The sequence below is a fragment of the Callorhinus ursinus genome, unplaced genomic scaffold (genome assembly GCF_003265705.2).
Source record: "Callorhinus ursinus isolate GAN/ISIS: 27379988/994484 unplaced genomic scaffold, GSC_fseal_2.0 scaffold6, whole genome shotgun sequence".
In the NCBI taxonomy this organism is placed as follows: Eukaryota; Metazoa; Chordata; class Mammalia; order Carnivora; family Otariidae; genus Callorhinus; species Callorhinus ursinus.
The window spans coordinates 30,776,440-30,795,246 of NW_027397068.1; the positions used below are offsets into that span (position 1 = coordinate 30,776,440).

The 18,807-nt window shown below is 39.1% G+C and overlaps 1 protein-coding gene across 6 annotated transcripts in view; it reads right to left on the minus strand.

Moving 5' to 3' along the window:
* Positions 1-10,711, minus strand: part of REV3L (REV3 like, DNA directed polymerase zeta catalytic subunit) — a 175,418-nt gene extending 164,707 nt beyond the window's left edge. For 4 of the 6 annotated variants that reach the window (XM_025864228.2, XM_025864235.2, XM_025864219.2 and 1 more), the window contains exon 1: positions 10,341-10,711. In XM_025864228.2, the coding sequence (XP_025720013.1) occupies positions 10,341-10,479 (139 nt within the window). In that variant the 5' untranslated portion in view covers positions 10,480-10,711. Of the gene's footprint in view, positions 1-1,096; positions 1,225-9,961; positions 10,069-10,340 lie in introns of those variants that run through there. The other 2 variants (XM_073893783.1, XM_073893784.1) reach the window with 2 other exon arrangements.
* Between the last annotated feature and the right edge of the window lie 8,096 nt (positions 10,712-18,807).

Here is an 18,807-nt window from a genome sequence, read left to right on the forward strand (position 1 = left end):
GGCAATAATGAATTCATTTGGTCCACATTCCACAATCCTAAATAAGTTTAAAAACCAATGGCTTCAATTTTTGTGTTTTATGAATTCACAAACGGCAAAAACAAGAGAGCAATAAATCCTATTATCACCTTTGTGACCTCTGGCACACATACTTTTAATTCTTTCTACCACCATCTTTAATAAAGGTGGCACTACTGAAGGCTTTGGAAAATAAGGCTCTTTCAGAAGAAATAAACTTAACCTAATCTGCAGCACTGGAAAATTATAGTTACTCCTTCAATCAATGGCTTAACATTGCCCTTTTTCAAGGCCAAGATCAGGCCTGGACACTTTTGTTTCTCTCTGTAGATCAACAGTTAAAAAAGAAAAATCAGACCTAATGGGTATTTATAAAAAAGTCAATTCTTTAAAAAGTATTTTAAACAGGTAATTACCTAGCCTGAAGACATAAGAGGTAGTGACCAACTACAAAAAGCTTTACACACAACGTGCAGGTACTTTAGTTTGCCCTATTGTGAGAAATTAATAAATGCTACAAAAATTCCATTTTTCATTTCAATTCAATTAAAGAGTGCTTAGTATATATGAAATAATGTGGCAGATTCTGGAATTAGAAGAGTAAAGAAAGTAACACTTATACTGATATCGTGCCACACATTTGCTGATTATTGTTTAATCATAATAACCAATGAGGTAAAAAATTATTAGAACTCATTTTACAGAGGAAGAAATTAGGGCTCACTGAAGTAAAATAACTTGACCAGGGTCTCTCAGCAGAAGACAGTGTAAGAGGTATTGGGGGCAGGGGGGGGCGGGGGGGCAGGGAGGCACATAAGGGTGCCATGTAACCATGCCTACAGACAAACACAACACTAAATGTAGTAAGTCCTTTATCAGCAATGTGAAAGGGGACTAAGACTATGGGAAGCCAAAGAGATAACCTTTTGAGAATGGGCAAAGGAGTCACAAAAGGCTTTAAAGAGGTTAATATTTGAGTTGTTACTTTTAAGGATGAGTAGGATTTATCAACTTCAATGCCAAGGCTTACCCCCAACCCCCCTCATCCCCAATATATTAACCAAAATAAATTACTTACTTGAAATTGAGAAAAACAATTTTGAGAGAAATCTTCCTCAGATATATTATTCCATAGTTTTAAAACAAATAATATGATGACAGTTTAATTTTTAGGTTGCTTTTATGTGGCTTGTCTTGGTTTTTATTCTGAAATGAAATTTAGATTAGTCATTTTCTTGTTCTGAGAAACTAGGAGTATGCCAACACGTTTTAACTTCACATTTTTTCACATATCAACATGTATTCTTACTTACAAAACCTTCCATTTCACCATCTCAAACAAAACCTAATTTAATATATAAATTACTTTGAAGTGTAAATATATATGCAAAATAAGATATTTAATTATGGTTATACTTCCTTGGTAATTGTAATAAATGGAAGAAAAATAGAAAACTCTTGTTATATTGTTATTTATTACACAAGCATTTTTGAGGTAACACGCTTTCTTTTACTATTTGAATCGTTTATATAGTAAATGCTCTCTCAACCCAAAGAAAATTAAATAACTACCCCCAAGGAAACTGACCTCAAATTCTTAGTTTTTCCCACAACTAACGTTTAAAAAGAAAATAGAATTGGACCAAAAAAACCCTAACATTTACAATGACAATTACTACCCTTTCTCAGAATTTACTTTGCTAGGCATACATTCAATTTCTGCTGCAGAAAACAGTCCAGTTTGCTAATACTAATTAAGCAACAAAATATTTTTCATTGAAAAAAAATGAAATATTTAAAAAGCTACAGAGAACTGGAAGAAACACAGGTCATCTGAAAAACTTAAATGACAAAAACAAAAACAACAGAAAACAAAAAAAACACCCACACACCAAAAGATTAAATAGACCATTAAGAGGGTTTTATTTTTACTTATAATTTGTTTTAATCTCAAAAATGCATCTACTTTACGTTAAACAGTGGAGTTTTGTTTTAATTGCCTAAGACACTTACTCCTGCCCTATCTGTATCTTACCTGGAAACTCTAAGTTAACACATTTTACCCAAAGTTCACTGCACCTGAACTCCCATTATTTCCTCTCTTATTTAGTATCACTGTGGTGTTAAAATGACAGCCAGGTACCAAAGTAACATACAACATACCATACCCCATATCTTAATAAGTTGCTGAGTATTTCTTTGAAATGTCTATGGCTAATGACAACATCCTTTGAAATCTGTTTAACCCCAGATAGGGTTAAACCTCATTATAAAAGGAATCCCACTACAACCTATTCTACAGGAAGATTCTAAGCACTGTTACACACAGTAGGCCCTTAAAGATTTCTAAACTGTGTACATGCAGGTCTTCTAATAATTCCTTCAAGGTTCAGTATGTTCACCTTTCAATTATCAATGCCTTCTTCCAATTTTCCCTCAGGTTTGGGGGGACAGTGTGAGGCAGTGAGAGCTAAGAGTCAAGATCCTTAGTTTTCACCCCTAGCCCACACAAACAACTTATAGGACACTGGACAAATCCCTGAGCTTACTTATCTAGATTTCAGTTCTCTTTATATAAAATGAAAGGATTTGACCAGAACAGTGTTTCCCAACCTTTTTCACATTGTAAATAATATCTGTTCAGCACAGAGACCAACAGAAGGGCATTTGGAAGCATCAACATGGTGCTTGGTGAAAAAAATTTATCACATTTTCTTTATATAATTATAGAAGAAAATTAAAATTTAAATGAGGTTCATAATAATATGAATGAATCTCAAATGCAACCGTTTTCACATCGAGAATAATATTTAAAAATAACAATGATGTTTATTTTTGCAAAACATACATGCACTATTAGGCAGCCACCTTGCAGCAAGCTAAATGACACATCAGATGCACATGACTAGGAGATCTAATACAGGCGAATACAGAAATTCAGGCCTAGAGCTGGGCTCCCCAGGGCAATCAACATCCCTGCTACCCCGTGCTCTCATTGTCATTGGGCTACACCCTGCACCGTGTAACATGCTCCTCAGGCACCCAGAATATAAATTCCAATAGCAGTAGCTCCATGATCCCTTCTCCACAAGAGGCAGCTGCATATTCTGTGGCAAGCTGAAGTAGATTCCAAGTAATAAAGCACCTCCTTTAATGCATTAAAAATATCAAAAGGAGCAGTAACTGCAGGTTATTGCTCATGATGTTACCTGCTTAAAGGAACCCCACAGCCTTCCTTTAAACCCACTCCACTAGGGCCACCCTCCAGTGAACCACGTAATATCACTGGGAGGCTCTGAATTAGAAGACCTCTAGCAAAATCTAAAATTAAACAGTATTGCAGTAGTCATTTGGTAACTGTTCACAACTATTACAGCCTTTTGTTCTTGTTCTTCTTTACCAATTCCTTCAAACACAACTTAAAAAAAAAACAACCAAACTTTGAATAGGTATCACATGCACATGGTAAAAAAAAAAATTCCAAAATTACCACGGTATACTAAAAAAAAAATTCAGTCTCCCACCTTTGTCCTCTAGGCCACCAGTTCCCTTCACTGGAAGCAACCACTGTTACCAAACTCTCATATATCCTTTGATATTTATAAACACACACACACACACACACACACACACACACAGATATATACACACATGTACATATATATCTTATATATTTTTTTAAACCACACAAATGGCAGCATACTATACACGGAGTCTTACATGTTGCTTTTTTTTCTCTTAACGTATCTTAGACATGGCACCATTGCAGTACACAGTGTTGCTTTGTTACTTTAAGGGTTGCCTAGTATTCCATTGAATAGATATACCATTATTTACTTAACCACTCCCGATTTATGCTTAAGTTTCCAATTTTTTGCAATGACAATGCTGCCACAAATATTCTTACATGTTCATTTAACACATATATAAAATATTTGAGGATGAAATTGCTAGATCAAAATATATGTGTATCTTTAATTTTGAAAATGATTTCCAAATTGCTTTCCATAGAAAATGAACACTTTATATTCCCACCAGCAATATGAGAATGCCCATTTCCTCTTCTTCTCATTCTCCCTAAGTTATACTATGTAATCAATTGTTCCTAATTTGATAGGTGATAAACAGTATGTTGTAGCTTTAATTTACATCTCCTTTATAAATAAAATTGCACACCTTTTCATATGAATTCTCTTTGCTCATTTTGTCTACTAGATTATTTTCTAGGAGCTCTTTGTATATTAATGGGACATTAGTGAAGAGTGTACAAATAAGTTTTACTAGTCTAAGATTTTTTTCTCTATACAGAATTTATTTTTTATGTTGTAAAGATCAGCAACCTGGTTCCAGCTGTTTTATACTTTGAAAGGTCTTTGCCATTCCTAGATTATATTAAAAATAATTATCCTATCTTGTTTTGTTTTCACATTTAAATCTTCTGATTCATCTGGAAGGCAACTTTTTATTTTTCCAGATGATTAACTGGCTATCTCAACACTATTAAATAATTTTTTTCCATACTAATAGGTAAAGGTAGCATCCATTTCCACAAAGTTCTTATTTATATTTAAGTCAGTTTCTGGCTTCCACTCTGTTTCATTGTTGCTCTGTGCCAAAACCACACTACTTTTCAAAACATTTTAAAATTAAAATCAGTTTACATTATGAATGGGTATAATAAAAAAAAAAAGCCAGAAATTGCTGGCTTGCTTTAATGTAAGAATCATTCTGCAGTTCCTAAATTGAATTTATATAATAAAGTTCAATACTATCATCACACAATCATGCATTTGTGTGGACACTTATTTTGGAGCCCAGTGTGAACTTCAAGTCTCTTTTGCTGTATTTCTGAACCATACCTAGAAAGCCAGTTTTTCCTTAATTTTGTACACAGTTTTTTCTCAAATTATAAAACCAATACATTCTCTCTGTAAGAAAATCTAAAAAATTCAAAACACACCTCTCAGAAATAACCAACCTTTATATTTTTGTGTATTTTTTTCCTGCATTTTAATAAATGACTATTTTGCAAACTCATTTTTTTCACATAATATACTGAGCATTGTTCTATATTATTTTATATTCTTCTAAAATGTTATTTTAATGACATTAGTTCTATATGAATATGCCCAGTTTATGTAACCACTTCCCAACGGTTGAATATTTGAGGTTGTGCCTTGTTGATGACTATCATCTACTGATTAATTCTTGCAAAAATGCTTGATTTTCAAGCACTGTGGTAAATATTGACTGTATAATAGTGAGCAGAAATGAACACATTACCAGCATTTATGGAGGTTATTGGGAAAAACAGACATTAATCTCCAACATATATACAATTACAATTATAACAAGTGTTATGAAGGAGAGTTTATGGAGTTTTGAGAGTCTCTGATAGGGAAGGCTTCCCTGAGGAAAGATAAATCAGAGTTTAGGTGAAGGAAAAGGAAAAACATTCTAGGCAGAGGGAACAGCAGGTACAAAGGCATCATTGTGGAAGGGAGCATGGCAAGAATAGGGACTGAAATAAGGCCAATATGGCTGGAACACAAAGAGCAAGGCAAGAAGAACATGGCTCAAGCCATGACTGGATAGAAAGGTAGGGGCCAGACCATATGCAAGACCTTGTAAGACATGTAGACGTCACCACATAAGACATGTAGCTTTGTCCTTACCCTAAATGCAATGGAAAGCTACTGAAGCATATCAAGTAGTAGGGTGATATAATCAGGTTTGCATTTTGAAAAGATCCCTCTGATTACAGTGTAGAAAACAGATTAGAAGGGAACAGAGTGGATTGGGGTAGGCCAAGATTAGGAGGCTATTATAAATGCATCCAAAAATGCTAGTAGTTTAGGGTGGTGATGGATAATGAAAAGAAGTAGATGGATTCAAAAGATAATCAGATTTTGCCAAAAGATTTACATTCATAGATTAAAATCCCTAAAACTAGAATTATTGGGTCAAAAAACATTTCAAGGATTATGATATGTATTGCCAAGCTGCCCTGCCGAGAGCAGTTTTCTCTTTGTGAATTACCTTGTATCTGTTCCTCTATCAGAATTTGGATATTCCTTAAAAATGACTTAATCCATACTTCCTTCATGAAGCCTTCCCTGACTCCCCTTTTTGCCTGCTAGTTGGTCACTGACATGTCCTCCTTTAAGTCTTTGCTTTCTTAAACACATTTTCCATCATACTCCAAACTATGTTTGACTTATGTTTCCATGTCATCTCTACTATATATTGTGAGAGTCTAGAGGGTAAAAGTTGTTCATGACACCAAAAATAGCTCAATATACATAAGACGTTCTCATTAAGTGTTCACTGAATGAACCCAATCACTATTACCAGATTCTACTGTGTCCAGACTTAAGAGGGCCCTGCTTCATCCTCTGATTTACTAATTGTGATTTTAAATCAAATATAATACAGAAAGCTAACAAAATTTGCTACTCAGGGCTCCAAATGCCTACTAAAGTCATTAATTTTGTTTGTAGTAAATCACTAAATCTCAGTAGTGCTCCTGAAAAACCTTTCTAGTAATTACATCAAATATTATGTGATCTTAAAATATTTTTAAATGGCTTAGCAAAAAAAAAAAAAACACTATGAACAAACAAGAGTTTTATTAGAGAAATTAGTTGAAATTAGTTGTAATTTGAATTGTTGATAAATGCTATGGTTTTTCAAAACTGTATTGGTCTCAAACTTAGTTAATAATCCAATTTACAAAAGAAGTGAGATTATTAAACCACATAAATTTATACAGCATTTCAGAATGATCAGTTTCTTATGTTGAAAAACTTGATTTCATGTTTAACAGTTAGCATATAGAACAATCTACCAAAATTTTTACTACCTGGAGGAAGACTAGAGGGGGGAGTGGCAGAGTTCCTCACAGTAATCATAAAGACAGGCAGCTCCCTCTATAGTCTGTTTGGCCTACTTTGTTAATTACTTGCTGTGTGAACATCTCACTCACACTCTTCTATTTACTCCTACTCTACATCTCAGCAGGGAAGCTTTTTGAGAGGATAATTCTGTTTAACCTGGTGCTAAGAAAACTGAGAGCTTTCTAAACTCAACACGAAGTGAGTTACATCAAGGAACTAAGCAAGAGTTGGGATGTGGAAACCGGACAGCTTCCCAGATCCACCAGAGTCAGGTCTTCACAATGAAGCCTCAGGATTTTATTTGCAGTGAATTCCCAGAGCAGTCACACCTGTATTCAAATCTAAGTGAAAAAACACAGCCCTCTGCTTTAGTTATTTATAACCTTGCTTCTCTCCATTAAAACAAGTTACCGAAACGTTGTTACATTGCTCAATACATTGTTATATCAAAACAACGATCAAGACATTTTTAAATGAGTGAAGAAAAGCAGAAGAGGTTTTTTGGTTTTAAAAAATAATTCCATCACTCACATGAAGAAAAAGTGATTCAGTAATCAATATCCTCAGTCGGCAAGGGATTAAATGAGTCAGGATTTACCATTCAAATTTGAATATGCCACTTTCTTTAATATCTTTTCAAATTTCACCAACTCACGATAGGAGAGCTTTTAAACCTAATTTATTTCTTAAATTATTCAAGATATGCCCTCAAAACACAGGACAATCAGAAGTCAACCGGACTGTTTTCTAAAGCAGAAAATTACCTTTTTGAATAGAAAAACTGAACTAGCAAAAATGTAAGAAACCAATCAGTTCAGAATTTATAATACAAATATAAAATGCCCTCTTTATTTGGGGAACAATTTTTCCTGCTTATTTTTCAGGACTCATTTATAAAGCAAACTCAGTTTAAAAACAGCTTTTCTCCAAATCAAGATAATTAAGGACTTCCAAAATTAACTACTATATGTGAAAGGCTTAAATTTATGGTACTCTATGTAACATAGATTTATCATGTTACTATTTCATTAGTTTTACTAATTAGTAAATAAACAGTTTGTATTTCCAAACAATAAAACTGTCTTCATTAAAAATTCTATCATTCAGAGTTTTACTAAGTCAGATTGACCTTTTATGTTATTTTCAAGTTTTATTTTAATGGGTGAACTGGACTAGTTGTCTTTGGGGAGAGAATTCAGGAGCAGATAATTGTACAGTTTTTGCTTACGTTTCATTAATACTAATTTTACTGGGAGTTTCTAACATGTTAAAAATGTTGGCTTGATTTCTGAAGGCTATAAACTCTAAATGTATGCCAGTGACTTCACATTTTTTCACCTGTTGAAGAAACAGAAGTTATGTGTGAAACGGAGAACTATATTTATAGTAAACTCAATTTGATACTCCTTAACAACTTTAAGTTTCAGTTTCTTTGTATCAAGTTTTATATCCTTCAATATATGTACAAAAAAGTCATCCATATTCATTTACATTATACATTTCAAAGTATGGGGGGGGCTGTTAATCTATTGTAAGATGTCCAGAAGGGAAAAAATAAATATTTATCATCAAATAGTCCCATGTCTGTTTTTTTATATTGAAAAACACAAAAGTATCTTATCATCTTTATCTTTCAAAGAATATTTTCTCACATTATAGAATTACTGCTAGCTCACAGTGAAATTCACTTATTCCACAAACAAAACTTCTATAACACAGCTTGAAAATCATCCAGGGATATTGGATGATATCCAATATCTACACAATGACTTGTGTAGAGGGGGGAAAAAACCAAACAAACAACTATGTGTAAAGTAATGCAAATCATACAAACTTTAATACATAGAAATGCCACAATATACCCTATTAGCATATCACTTTATAATCGGAAATCTGGCTGAAGAGAGCTATATGAACGTCACTATCTTATTCTTCCTCTGTACTTGAAGTGAGAACAAACAGTATATTACACTGATATTCCCATTAGAAACAAAGACAGCACCAATACATTTAAAAGGGCAGAAAATCTATCCTTCAGAACTTCACTGCCTCTATTTTCCAGCCTCCAAAGTTTCAGGTGTTATACTTTCACCAAATGAATAGCACTCAAAGTCCCCATTTTACCAGGTCCCTATCATCAAAATCGTTTTCGTTATTTTAAAAAGGAATACAAATCTCACTAACAACACTGAAATTTTTAACAAAGAGAATTCACATTAAAAGAAAACTGCGTGAAAATGAGTGCTTGTGTTTGAGAAAGTGTTATTATCTTGGTAGTCCACAGAAACAGTAGTAATAAGATGAATTGTGATTAGGGCAAGGAGCATCAAGTGGGAAATGCTATCTAAAATCCCATAGGGCAATACATAGCTAGAGGTAAGAGCATCCCTTTCTAGGAGGCAGCTCCACTATTTCATGTAGGTAGTTCAAAGCGTGTCGAAAATCACAACGATTTAAAACCGTGTAAATCTGGCCACTACCTATTTATATATTATCACAAATCCCTAAGAGCTTTTGAGAATGTAGCTCTGTCACTGCTGTCTCCCCACCCTACTCGTTCATCAAAACAGTTTTTATTTTAAAGATACGTGTATTTAAAATGCAATACCACAACTCAGCATAGGGGCATTTCTAAATGTGTTGCTGAGTTTAGCTGTGGTTCTTAAGAAATTCACGTTATTGAGTGGGATGTTTTACGTTGGGCAGCACACACGTATTTCTTACTCCCAAGGATCCACGTTTCCCTCAAAGCAATGCACCTGAGGATGCTGCCCAGTCCCCAGACTCTGAGGCTCAAACTCTAAGGAGTCACGACCTGCACTCACAGCAGAACCACATGGTCACTTCAACGCGAAAGATTATTTGGCCCCAGGCGCCACTCTTCAGCCCGCGGCATCTCCGGAAGGGGCAGAGGAGAGCGCGGGCGAGAGGCGGCGAGGAGAGACTGAATACAGAGAGCTGACACTTCCTCACTCCTCTTAAAGCCATTTCCAGAAAGGGCACTTGGGAGACGCGCGGGGGTGTCCGCAGTCCCACCAGCGACAGACCTCAGAGCGGGGCCCTGTGAACCCGTTCAAGAAGGACATGGCGCGGCCACCTGGCCCATCCTCCTGGGCCAGGGAGCTGTTGGGCGCTCGCTTCCCTCCGGCCCGAGACAGGGAGTCCGGATTCGGCTCCCGACCGCCGAACGCACTGTAAACACTCGGCGCCCGCCGCCTCCCTCCCCGGGGAGGAGGCGGCGCAGCGCTCGCGCGGACCCTCATTTTTGCGCCTCTTGTCACGCACCCGGGGAAAGGCGAGAAGGGCGGAGAGGAGGGAAGAGGCGACAGCGATACACCGAGGGCCGGCGGCGTGCGCGCGTGTGCGCGGCGGGGAGGGCAGCCCCGGCGCCCCGCCGGCTCCAGCCCGCGCCCCGCGCCCGCTTACCTGCCGGGGTCGCTCCGAAGACTCGCACCACCGGCACCTTCTTGACAGGGGCCTGGGTGAGGGGGGATTGGCAGATATCCAGCCCCTGCAGCGGGCTGGCCATGTAGTAGTCGGCAGTCACTATCCTCACTGAAAACATGTTCGCCGCCGCCGCCACCGCCTCCTCTTCACGAGCGATCTGGCGGCAGCAGCAGCAGCAGCAGCGGCGGCGGCGGCGGCGGCTTCTTCCGCAGCGACGGCCCCACAGCGGCGGCGCCCCCTCCCCTCTTCGGCTCGGCCCCCTCCCCTCACACACACACACACAGAAACCGTGAGCAGCGGCGGCGGGCGGGGCGGTGTTGGCACTGCTGCCGCCGCCTTCTCAGGAGCACCCGGCGAGGGGCAATAGGAGAGAAGCCCTGGCGCTTTCGTCGGTGCTGGTGCTGCCGCCACTGCCGCCACCGCCGGGAATCACACGGGCTCCTCGGTCCCAGGCTGCAGCTCTTGTTGCCATGATGATGATGTCACGGACGCAACCACCGGGGGAGGGGAGGAGGGGGTTGTGTGTGTGTGGCGAAGGGAGGGCGGTGAGTAGTTGGGGGAGGGGACGCGGCGGGAAAGGGAGGGAGCGGGGCGGGCACCCGAGCGGGACACCCGGGCGGGGGCCGAGAAGGTGTTTTCTCCCCCCGCCCCCGGGGCTCGCAGCGAGGGAGGAAGCTGGTGGAAAGCTCGGCCCACGACTGGCGCGGGGAATCGATGACTCGGCCGGTGGGCACGACCACCTGGGTAGGGGCAGCGGAGGGGGGCGGCGGAGCGCCGATGTCATGGATGGGCTCCGAGGGGCTTGCGGGAGGGGGGCCGTCAGTGTTCGGGGCCGTTTTAGCGGCTAGGCGTGATAAGTTGGACCTGCGGTGCTCACGCTCGCCTAGCCGACCGCCATTTCACATCCTGCGGAGGAGGCGGGGGCAGCCGCGGAGACGGCTTTTTACAAGGTAAGAAAACCCGCCCGCGGGAGGAGGAAGGCAAGACGCAGATCTCGTGCCGCCGCGGCCTCGCGGGAGGGCGGGCAGCGGAACGGGCGGGGCCGGTCACGGACACAGCCGGCCCTTCTCAGGTAACGCCGCGGCTCTGCGCGTGGCCCGGGGGCGGTGCGAGGGGCGGGGGCGCGCGAGCGCGGGCTCCGGCCTATAAAAGGGCCGCCCGGGCGCTCCCTCCCGCTCGTGCGGCTAGAGTCGCCGCGCCCCCTCTCTTTACGCGCTGCTGCAGTGTCTGCGCCTGGCCACCTAAAGGGGTTTGTTCACGCTCGGCTCTGCTTAGCTTTGCCAGGGGTTGGCCGATCCGGTGCTCAGGGACTTCCCACCGCGGTGTTTTTCTCCCGCCCTAACAGATCCTTCCTTGGTTCCCTCTTTGACCCCCCAGGCTGCGTCCCGGGCGCGCGCGTGTACATGTAAGGACTTGTCCGCGCTCAGTGACCTCCCTCCCCTTCTCCCTCCCCCGACAGAATCCAGGATTAAGAGCCTTTCAGAGAAATGTTCCGCCAAAGAAAAAGGCCCGTGAAAGTCACCGCATTAGATGTGGACACCCAGTGTTATTAACTATTTGTTTGAGGTTTTACTACCCAAAGGCATAAAAGCAAAAGGAGGTAGGGAAGGACTGTTAAACAAAACAACTTTATCCAAAAGGGGGGGGGAATAGATAGGGGTGCATTTATGAAATCGAAAAAAAAAAGGGGGTAGTAACAAGCAGCTGGGTTGGCCATCATATTGGAACCGAGGGGTTTTGTCTGACTTGGTCACTAATACTGGGTGTAACCTTGGACAAATAATTTGGTTTCTTCGGACCTTAGTTTCCTCCTCCGTGGAACGAGAGTTTCACTTAACAAAACCAGAAGGGTTTCTTCCCAACAAAAAGATTTAAGCAGTAGGAGGCAGAAACCATGGTTTCAAGTTCGAAGTATGGCACTGAATAAAGGACTTTTGACAGTCATTTTCACCCTGCCCTAATTAGAGATCATTCACACTTATGTATGATACAGGTGTATTTTAATGGTTAGTAGGTTGCCATATATTTTTTTAAGTGGTGTGAGAGATCCTCATTTTGAACCATTTTGGTTCTTCAAATAGGAAAATCAAAAGGCTCAAAGGGACAGATCACTGGTAAGAAGCTGTCTGTAAATTCCATAACATATAACGCTAATAAGAATTTATGCTCCAAGGGATTTGAGACTGATTACCACAGTAAATTAGCCTGCAGTTTTCAACCTCAGAGCATGATTATAATAAACATAGGTAGCAAGACTTCTAATATACAGGAAATTACCTAATATTTTTTTAAAAGGCAAATCTCTTAAATTGATTTAAGTTTTAGAAGCCTATGGAAGTGATTTAAAAATAGCGTTACTGTGCTAAAATGCATTTTCTCGTAAAATAAATATTTTTGGTCAAGCTGAATGTCAGATGCATGACACCAGTGATTCTCATAATATTCTATGGCACTGGAGTTTTAAAATTTAATATTTTGGCTCTTACTAAGTCACATCTTGAGGGATGAGGCCTGGAAATCTGTCTTAGCAACCTCACCCACCACTCATGATTCTAAAGTAATATAAAATCGAGAGTCCCTGTACTATATTATAATTCAAGTACATCCATAATATTTAAATTATACTATTCCTAACTAGAAAAAGGTAGAAGTATCAAATTCATGGATTAACTATTTCTAGAAAAGGGTTTCCTTCCCCCTACCTCTTGAATCAACATCATTGACTAAGAAAAGGCAATTGCAACCACAATTCAAATCTTTCCAAAAGGCCAAGGAAAGAATGTTCACTCTTGAAGAAAAACATTTGCGCATGAAATTAGGATGTTTTGTCCATTGCACGTAATTGAGTTTAAGCTGAAGCTTGAATTGAAAACCTGAGAATACTTCCCTAATTAATCACTATCAAATGTGTGGGTAAGAAAGAGTTCTGGAATTTTGAGTCAGGAAATGAAAATTTTAAACCGTCATTTACTAGCTGAATGAGTTTGGAAAGATCACTCTTTGGAGTTTGTTTCATGATCTATGAAATGGATAGTAATTCCTGTTTTAACTTCTCAGGAATGGTACAGACTCAAATGAGATAACATATGTGAAAGTATCATGATAAACTATTGACATCCAGAGGTTTAACTCATCTAAAAGGAGTAAATAAAATCATTTGGAATTGTCTTATCTACACAGAATAAGAGAAATGCCAAAATTGAACTCTCTATATCCTTAAGTATTTCTTTTTTTGTTGTTGTTACTGTTGAGTGGCTTCCGTTTGCTGGCTGATTTGAGATACAGTGAGACAAAACAGACATGGTCCCTGCTCTCACAAAGTTTATAGTCTAGCATCATAAAAATGTATTTTAGTCATCTCATTTGACATTTATCTCTTCTAGTCCACTGACCTATACTCATCATGTCATGCTTTTAGTAAAAACCTGCCATAACTTCTGTACCAATACTGTTGTATGTCTGTCAGTATTGGCCTATTAGCAATTTATATAATCTCGAACAGAAGGCAATGGCTACCATAATCTTTCAGCAGGTATTATAAGATGGCTTACCCAACACCCATCCAGCCCCCTTTTAGCTTGCTTTCCTGCACTTTAGAAGCTAGAAAATTAAAAACTACAGTTTCTAGACTCCCTTGCAGCTAGAGTGCTGCTTGCAGCTAGATGATGGTGTGCTGGTAAATGTTTACTAATGGATGGGGGAGGGAAAAACTCTGATTTGTAGCTTTGGCCAATCTTTGTGGTGTGATTACTCCCAAGCTACCAAAATGACTTCACTGAATGTGGAATTAGTTGGAAAAGATGCTAACAATCAGCAGCTAGCTTCAGCATATCAGTACATTTGACCTAGTTTCTAGCAATCAGATGCACCCGTTCAAGACATATGTGTGAAGGTGAACAACATGATGCCTCAGCCACACTCAGGGAGATGGGATTTTCTGGCAAACACCATGGTGGAGATACTTGGTTCTTCTGGGTAGGTGGGGAAGAGTTCTCGCATCCATTTTTAGAGTATAGGTGCTGACCGACAGGTGGTGTTGGGATGAGTTTCCACTAGAATAGCCCTGTGATGTGGGATGAGTGTTCTTTCTGGTTTAGTTTTTCCTGGGTGTTGTTTATAGCGATGTATTATCCAAGCCTGGTTTTCTCAGAGAACTGTGAACTAAACACTGTCCTTTAATCCCTTTCTGCTTAAACTAGCTCATTCACAGCCAGCTACATAATTTGCTGAGCCCAGAGCAAAATGAAAAATGTGGGGCCCCTTGTTCAAAAAGGAAGAAAAAAGTACCATTATCCTCAATAAAATATAAAGCTTTTTCTTTCTTCTGTCATTTCTCCCTTGACTTGTAATGATGTTTTTTATTTGCTTTTTAATGTCATTCTAAGTAAAGAAAAATTAGAATTTTAAATTATTAGAATGAATTTTACCATTCATCTTTATTTTGTGCAATGCCATTTATAAATGCAAATATGAAAGCATTTAACTCATACATAGAATCACCAAAATTACACAGTTCATATTTCCTAGCTTATACATGCATATGCATTTTGTGCTTATCAGAACAGTGTAAATGCTACACAGAACCAACTCAACTGTTTTTATTTCCCTTCTTGATATGCACACATCCTACCAATTTGAGTATGGAAGGACTGAAAGGAAAGGGAACCATGAGTTGCCTTACCTTTCCCCTCCCTTCTCTGTCATCATTTACAGTATAAATGGTAATTTATGGAAGTAGCACACACTAGTAAGAAAAGTATGATGGGGTCCTTCTGTCATTTGTATTTTTTAGGATGCCATTGCCTTCCTTTTGCATCTGAAGCAAGTTCTGGTTCGAATGGAGAGTGTAGCCTTTTGGAACGGTCCACTAAATCAGCCATTGATGTAATATGCTTGCCTTGTCTCATCATTGTGACTCCCTGAGTTCCTAGATCCATAGATCCATCAGAATCCTGTGTTTATGACACACCATGAAGACTATATGCAAAGAGGGTGGCAAGAAAGAAAAGATGCACACATTGCCTCCTCTGCTTGAATGTAAGATCCATTGTACCACCGGACTTCATTTATAAAACAGACGTTCAAACATAAAAGTATGAAGATTTTTAAAATGGTGACTGCAGAACACTAAATGAAGCACTGTGCCCTGTAGAACTGCACAGTTTGCATGCCTATGAAGTTGACCCTGAGCTCAGTGTTTCTCAAGGGGCTTCTGATGTGTTAGGTGAAACAATTCTACATTGTACAGCATATTTAACATCCCTGGCCCCTGGGCACTACATGCAACTCTGACAAAAATGCCCCCCGAGAGGAGTTACTACTCTCCACTGAACTCCTGGAGTGCACTCCACTGTCTCCGGCTGGGAACCATGGTCATTACAGATCCAAGCAAGGTTTTTGCTAGTGATTCTCAGGCAGGGAAAAATAGAGTTGAGTTTAAAAGATTTCAGAAGTCTCATACCTGAGAGAACAGAATTATGGTGACCTTTTTCCCATTGTCAGAAAAATACTATCTGCATTGGTGATGAAATAAATACTTGGGATGAAAGTTTGAAAGTTATCAGTGGGTTTTATGTGTCACATGGATATAAATGGCAGTTGACTCCAGATAGATGGCAATTTCTGGTAGTTAAGAAAAAGAGTAGAGAACTACAGAAAAGTAAAGAGAACTATCTCACTATCATTATCTTCATCAGTTGGCTGAAGGGAGGAAAATTTTAAATGCGCTCAAGAAAAATTAAGGAAGTTGCCATAAAAAGCTGTGGTACTCTTAATAGAGTTTGAACTTAGTTTCATTGTATCTCTCTTTTTTTTTTAACTTTTGGTTCTTGATTTAAGTATATTAACATCATAACACATTAGAGCTGAAACAAGATATTCTAGATCAGAACATGATTAAACAGGCCCTAAGTTTCTTCCATTTTTGTCGGTACCAATTCTTTCCCAGGTGCATTTTACAGTGGCTATTTGCTTCATTGATTAGTTTTTTGGCACTTACAAAGTTTTACAAATCATGGCAATTCTTGTTGGAATTTTCTTTTATGGGTGTTACTTCTACCCAATCTGGGTTTTCTGGAAGAAGTTTTGTGATAAATTAAAAACAAATTAATTAACTTTTATTTTTTAGGAAGTTTTGGGTTCACAGCAAAACTGAATGGGAAATACAGAGTTCCCACGGACCCCGGTCCACACCCCTGTACAGCTTCCCCTACTATGGACATCCCGTATCATGTGGTGCTTTTGTTACAGCTGCTGAGCCTGAGCTGACACATCATCACCTGAAGCCCACAGTTTATATTTGGGGTCACTCTTGGTGTTGCACTTTCTATGGATTTGGGCGAATGTATAATGGCACCTGTCCCCCATTGTAGTGTCGTACAGAAGAGTTACATGGCCCTAAAACTCTTTTTTGCTCTGCTGGGTCATCCCTCCCTCCCCGCTTAGCCCCTGCAATACAAATGTTATCAGGATCATTTTAACATTTTGTAAATTCCAAATCTGTAATAAATTTTAACCTGTTCAATGGCAAAAAAAAAAAAAAAGATATTCTAGATCATTTGTTTTCTTTATCCCTATAGTAGTATTAGCTATGTAGAGATTAAAAGCTCTAGCTCTCTAGACCTGGCCTTGCCTTTGCTAATGCTGAACCTCAGTTTTCTCCTCAACAGAATGAGGATAAGTGTATATTATTTTAGGCTGTAAGTCATTTTACCAAAAGCCAATTCACTGAAAAGTAATTTTACCAGAGAATATGTTTGTTAAATAAATTTAAGGTGGATTTTCTATAAAACATGTATTTGGTAAATTTAACTAACTAATTCTTTGGCGAATTAATTTTTAGCAAATTGGACTGTTTTCCATCCCTATTAGGCTTATTATATGGATTAAATGAACTATTGCACACATAAAGTGCTCAGTAAGTCTTAGCTATATAATTGCTCCAACATTCTGACTTCAAGTCTTGCCCATTCTTTCTCTGAATATTCCCCATTCCTGCCCACATAACTGACCTTCTGTAGGCTTTCACTACCTTTAGGTGGACTATTCCAGTAGTCACTTATTGGCCTCTTGGTTCATTCCCATCCAAACTCACTTTCTACATCACGACAAGGATGGTCTATCACATAAATTTTAAATTATCAACTACAATATAATAGTCATTTCACCTTTTTTATATGTCCTTTAGTACCACTGGAGTACTTACAGTTCCTTAAATATACCTTTTTTTTTTTTTAAGCATCAGATTTCTCTGCCTTTGCCTTTCTAACTGGAATATCTTCGCTCTTCCTGTCTCCTGCCAAAATTTGTATTCATCTTTCAAGTTTTAGTTAAAATGCCATTTCCCTTGTAAAAGTCTCCCTGATTTCCCCAAACAAATTTAGGTGTTCTTTCCAGGCTCCCACTTTTTTTGGTACATGCTTCTATTATAACTCTTAGATTATTGTAGTTGTTTATTAGTTTGTCATTGTAATAGACTATAATCTCCTTGAAGGAAAGGACCTTGTCTTTTTATCTTTTATATACTAGCCCCATGTATAGTGGCTAGACTATATCTTCAACGTCATTGAATTAAAAAATTAAAAGATCTATTTACAAACCTCTCTACTGCTTTTCCACTACACCTCCGTTTTATAGATCAGGAAACTGAGGCCCAAAGAAGTGAAGCTATTTAGCGAGAACCCAAGCCTTCTAACTCCGGATCTATTACTTTTACTTCTTTACTGCAGAGAATCTTCTGAGTAGGGTCTATATGCTTGTCATTTCTGTTGTAGGAAATGGACTGTCCTGTCAGTGTTTTTCCATTCATTTCTAATCTAGAGAATAAGCAGAAGGGCATAGTGATCTGGCAGAATTTGTATTTTCTTTCTTATACAATTATTTGGTTGCTTTTGTTTGTTTTCTAGTAAATTCAGTGGAAGTCAAGGTAAATTATTTGTCTTTCCCACCCCCAGGGGACATTTGGTAAATTGTCTGGAGACATTTTTGATTATCACATCTGAAGGACTGCTACCTATATCAAGTAGGTAGGAGTCCAGGGATGCAGCTAAATATCTTATAATGCATAGGACAGCCCCCCTAACAGAGAGAATTATCTGACCCAAAATGTCAATAGTGCCAAGGTTGAAAAGGCCTGATCTAGTCCAAAGGAAATTTTTACTCAGCCCTTCATCCACTGTGTTGCCTCTATGAAACCATGATGGAAAAGAAACTCATTTCCCACCCCACCCCTCCCCCAAGGGATTTGGTAGCCCTGTATGGCCAACTCTGGAAGCAATTGGTATCAACTGTGCACTCTCAAAAGACTTCATGCAGGTTTCCCCCAATGGATTCATAGCGTCTGCCTGGGTGTAAGATAGGCACACAAATATGTATTGCCTGAATGATGAATAAAGTATATTTTTACCAAAAGAATGGGGTTTTATTTCTTTTTTTTTAAACTAAAGGG